General features: G+C 36.4%; 1 protein-coding gene across 3 annotated transcripts in view; it reads right to left on the reverse strand.

Moving 5' to 3' along the window:
• The window catches only part of LOC106879128 (BTB/POZ domain-containing protein KCTD16), a 105,706-nt gene extending 102,896 nt beyond the window's left edge, over positions 1 to 2,810 (reverse strand). For all 3 annotated transcript variants that reach the window (XM_014928565.2, XM_014928566.2, XM_014928567.2), the window contains exon 1: positions 46 to 2,810. In XM_014928565.2, the coding sequence (XP_014784051.1) occupies positions 1,006 to 1,764 (759 nt within the window). In that variant the 5' untranslated portion in view covers positions 1,765 to 2,810 and the 3' untranslated portion in view covers positions 46 to 1,005. The remainder of the gene's footprint in view (positions 1 to 45) is intronic.
• Positions 2,811 to 5,326: the final 2,516 nt, after the last annotated feature.

The following is a 5,326-nucleotide window of genomic DNA, read 5'->3' on the forward strand; positions in this document are numbered from 1 at the left end:
ATATATATATATAAGCATATACATATATACATTTATTATACTTACTTTGTTTCTCCGGTTTTTTGACACTTATTTCACCTTTGGAATTGTGAATCTAACCACTTGATTCTCAATGAGTTAACGTGTAAAAGTCCTATGAAATTCATATCATCTGCCATTTTGGGGTTTATTAACATTATTATTTTGCTTTCTTCAGTTTTTTTTTTCCTTTTCCAGTTCACCTCCATTCATTTTGACGCTGGTCTAAAGTGCCAAAAAAGTGAAGCACAGCACCTGGCGGAAAACTGCTATGAATTACAGCCAGACTTTGTTAAATAAGCTTTTCCTGGGATTTTCTTAAACATAGATGTATATTAAAAGATCTACTATATTTTGGGGTTTTAAATTCAGTTATACTTTCTTTCCTTTTCGTTCTATACAAATGATGTGAAGTTTGTTAGTGTGTGATTATATACGTTGCTTGCTTTACGTAATTCTGTTTGTTGTCATTACCTATAGGTTCCAAATATGTGTTTGTATTTTTAAAGATATATAATAGGTATGGATGTTTGTCTTTTACACAACTTTGAATTTATGTTATTACTAATGTTTTCGGTTTAGTTTTCTCTGTTATAGATATTGTTCTAACATAACTTTCGATCTTCGTATTTCTTCATCTTAAGTACAATTTTCAAGTGCCACTATGTATATATTTCATTCGTTTTCACATGTAACCAATATGTTATTAAATTCTATTGATTTCTTAGGCCTGTGTATATAAATGAATACTTCGAAATAGTTTATACAATTCTTTCGCTGATTTAAACTTCAGCTGTTTTCATACTGTTGTGTGCGTGAATATATTTCAAATGTGTGTGTGTATTTTATACAGTATGTTTACATATATCCTTTTGATTGTGTTTGGTGCATGATTTTCTTTGAATTTTCAACTGTTTCTTTTAAATCTTGTTTTTAGTCCTGGTTTCTGCTAACGTTGTTTACTTCAGTGCATATCTCAGGAAATTCTCATCGACGTTCGAAAATGAACTCATTATAATGCTGCCATTTTGATTCTTCCGTGTCGAGTCCTGGCTTGATTTCTCCGGCACTGTTGGTACCGGAGCCGCAAGAACCAGCCATGTAAAACCCCTGTTCTACAAGCATGTCAAATGCCTGTTCCAAGAAAGTGTGTTTGAGAAAAAATCGAGACGTATACCGGTCTTCTGTTCCGCGATCTGGGTCCCGACTTTCATTCAAAGTATCTTGGAATACCTCTCGACAGAGAGATACCTTCCCACAGACAATTATTCTGGCAAGCTTTCGGAATTTGACGTCGGCAAGCCCATCCCTTCCAAAGGCAAATGTCCCACGATATCCAACAGTAATGTAGCCGGGTTGCTTGCCAGTTATCAACCCGTTACAACAAACGTTTGTCGATTGTCCTATGGATCTTGAAACACTTATTGTAGAAAGATTGCGAACCAAGTTTGGCAGACGGAAATATTCAGCTTCTGTCTTCAGACGATCTTTTTCGTGAAAATTCTCAGGTAGAATCAGTTTTTGATTTCGTAAGTAATCAAGAATGTATCTGAAAAGCACACCATCGCGATCCAAAAAAAACTTTCCTTTCGAATCTCGTAAAATCGGCGTTTTTCCAGAGTTTGAAAACATCTGTGAAAGTAAAGAATCAGGTTCTTTCCTTAGTGTATTTAATGTAGTTGTGTAAGACACTCCACCAACATTTAACTCCAAAATTTCAGGAAGATCTGCCGCTTTCTCCGACATGGTTGTTTACAGTGGTTCAGTAAAAGCTATAGCGATATGGAGTTATTAGATTCCCTGCTCGCAATGTGTTGCCGTTTTATTGTTGTTGTTAACGTAATGAATATATGTGTGTGTATGTGTGTGTATATAAATGTTCATGTGTATGTTTGTGTACAAATATATTTATATGTAAATATGAACAAATATAAATACGTGTGTGTGTATATATATATATGTATATATATACACACACAAAACTGAAGAAAATATGTGTTTGTATTTATGTCCAAGTAGTGTGTAACATCAATTATCTCACAACAGCAATAAAGAAGATGTATTGACCAGACCGAGTGACTTCACTGAAGTATACTTCTCCGCAGCTATTCTCCGATAGTAGTAATTTTGAACGGATATTGGTGAAATTCGTGTGTAAATATTTTTTACGGGAACGTATCTACACACGATCGTATGCATGTAAAATATATACGTCAAATCAGATGAAATGAAGAGTAAAACAGGAGCAATTTTCAAGATGTATATGTATTATACATACAGCGATGCGCATACATATGAATGCTGTTCACATCGAGATGATGGACTGACTGACGATGATGAACGTTAACTCCAGTGCGTCGATATAATGTCAAACATTAGAACACAAATAAGCAAAAATCTTTCTCTTGATACGGTCCCTACAAAATATTATGGTTGAATGAAATTAACAACAAAAGCACCCAAAATAGTTGTCGTAAATAAACAACACTCTCTCTCACACACACACGCGCAATAAATTACAAGTATTCGTTCTTTCCTAGTATGGTTTTCACAGGGTAGAATTTAGTCCTTGTTCGCAACACTAATTCATATGGCCAGCGCATTTATATGGAAATGCTCGCTTGTGTAATCGCATCGGCGTGTTCGTCTTCTCTGCGTGCATATTAAGGTGAAATCGACTGCTGATAATGTAAATTGATACTGCCAGCAGTTGCCAGTACGACACAGGCACGCTTACACACACACACACACACTTGTTTCCTTCGGTGTTCGCCTCCTCCTACTACAACTAACTACTACTACTACTACTACTACTACTACTTCTTCTTCTTCTTCTTCTTCTTCTTCTTCTTCTTCTTCTTCTTCTTCTTCTTTCTTCTTCCCCTTTACCACCCTTCTTCTTATTCCAACTACTCCTACTCTTTTAATGTTTGACTTCCTTTCACTCCTACTTCTTCACTCTCCTTTCTCTTTAATTTCGAATTCCCCTTCTATTTTATTTATTTATCTATTTACTTTGTTTTTGCCTTCTTTCTTCCCTTCTTTCTTTCTTCCTTTGTTTGTTTGTTTGTTTGTTTGTTTCTATCTTTCTTTCTTTCTTTCTTTCTTTCAATTCATTTTATTTTATTTCATTTTCGGTTTCTTTGTTTCTTCCTTTTATCTTATTCAGTACAGCTTCTATTCTCAACGGTAGCATACAGTGGGATCCTAGCTTAGTATACAATAACAATGAGGTGTGTGGTAATTAGCAGCATTTTACATCACGATTATGATCATGACTATGATTATACACATTACTATTACTTATTATTATTATTATCATTATTATTATTATTATTATTATTATTATTATTATTACTATTATTATTATTATTATTATTATTATTAACTGCCAATATCGGAGACTAGTAGCATGGAATGCAGGAAGGTAACGTACAGTTGTATACAGAAGCAATATATGTGTGTGTGTGTGTGTGTGTGTGTGTGTGTGTGTGTGTGTGTGTGTGTGTGTGTATACAGACACACACACACACACACACACACACATACATATATATATATAAATATGTGTGTGTATATACAACCGGAGATAAAGATAATGATAGAGATGCATAGATAGATAGATAGAGAGAGAGAGAGTGAGAGAGAGAGAAAGAAAGAGAGAGAGAGAGAGAGACAGACAGACAGACAGATATTTTTCCGTTAGGAGTAGGGTGTTAGATACCCTCCTCCGACGTACAACTACATTCTATTGCTCGATTTAAACAAGTGTGTATATTTTAATGGGAATTTTCTCTCTTGTTCGTTTGGCGTGTGCTACTACAGGCTGCTACTGCTGCTACCGCCGTCATTACTGCTGCTACCGATGATGATGATTTTGATGATGATGATGAAGGTGGTGGTGGTGGTGGTGGTGGTGATGATCGTTGTGGTTGGTGATGGTGGTGGGTGTGGTGGAGGTTGTGATGGTTGCTCTCGTTCGATCGCTGCCACCAGTGCAGCTGTTGAAAGTGCTATAGTAGTAGTAGTGGTGGTGGTGGTGGTAGTCTTGGTAGTGGTGATGGTGGTGGTGGTAGTGGTAGTGGTTGTTTTTGTTGTTGTAATAGCAATAGTAGTTGTAGTGATAACAGCAGCAGCAGCTGAAATTGCTGTCATTTGACGATTTTGTTTAGCCCCAGATCAATCCTCTTCGGATAGACTCGCGCTGAAAGGCGTTCCAGCCATGCCCGTGCCATCTATGTAAGGCTACTTCGAAAGGGGTACATCAGTCAATGTGTCCTTTCATTTTTCAAGACGTCATGTTGTGATTTGAAGGAAATTTCTTTGCTGTTTTAAGCAGTTTGTGCAACCAAGCAAGAAAACCAATTCACCGCCGATGATGGTGTTTATTTCAGCCCTTGGTCAGCCATGATCCAGCAAAGCTCTGATCAGAGGTATTTCAGGCATGCCCATTCTGTCAATTTTGTGTATCAGGGACTACTACTACTACTACAACGTCCAATATGTTCCGACGTCTTTCCCACAGAGTAAGGTGTGATACGAAATAGATTTTGACTGCTATTTCTAACGGATTCAGCAAGCAATGTAGCAGTTGCGTTGTTGCAATTCTTGTTGGCGTTGTTATTGTAAATGCCATAACCACGTAAGGTGATTATTGTTGCAGATGTTGCTGTTGTTGTTATTGTCGCTTTCGTTGTTGTTGTTGTTGTTGTTGCAGCTAATGCTGTTATTATTGATATATTGTTGTTTTTGTTGTTGCTGCTGTTGTGCTTTTCATTCGTGTGCCACTGTTGTTTAAAGCTGTTGCAGTTGGCCACTGCCGTTTCTGTTGCTGTTAACATTGCAGTTATAGTTATTAGTTCAACTCATTTTTGTTGTTGTTGTTGTTAGTACTGCTCACAAGTACTTCTGACATTGTTGTTGCCGTTTTCTGTTTCCTTTTCATTAAAGGTATTCAATACTAATGTTCCGTTGGTTATAGTTGTTCTAGTAGTTGTTGTAGTTGGTCTAGTTTTTGTTTTTGCTGTTTTTGTTAGTGATGGTGGTAGGTGGCGGTGCTGCTGCTAGTCGCTAGTCTCCTGAGGTTATTGTTGTTTATATTGTTGCTGTTAGCTTTCTATTAGAAGCGTGCTGCAGTGCACGACTTTAACCAACATGTTGTAGAACTGTGGTGCAGTTCTCTCTGTCTCTTTCTCACTGTCATACACACATAAATAGATATAGATACCGACATACATATATACATACACACATACATAAATATATATACATACATACATACATATATATATATATATATATATATATA

The sequence above is a fragment of the Octopus bimaculoides genome, chromosome 7 (assembly GCF_001194135.2).
Source record: "Octopus bimaculoides isolate UCB-OBI-ISO-001 chromosome 7, ASM119413v2, whole genome shotgun sequence".
In the NCBI taxonomy this organism is placed as follows: Eukaryota; Metazoa; Mollusca; class Cephalopoda; order Octopoda; family Octopodidae; genus Octopus; species Octopus bimaculoides.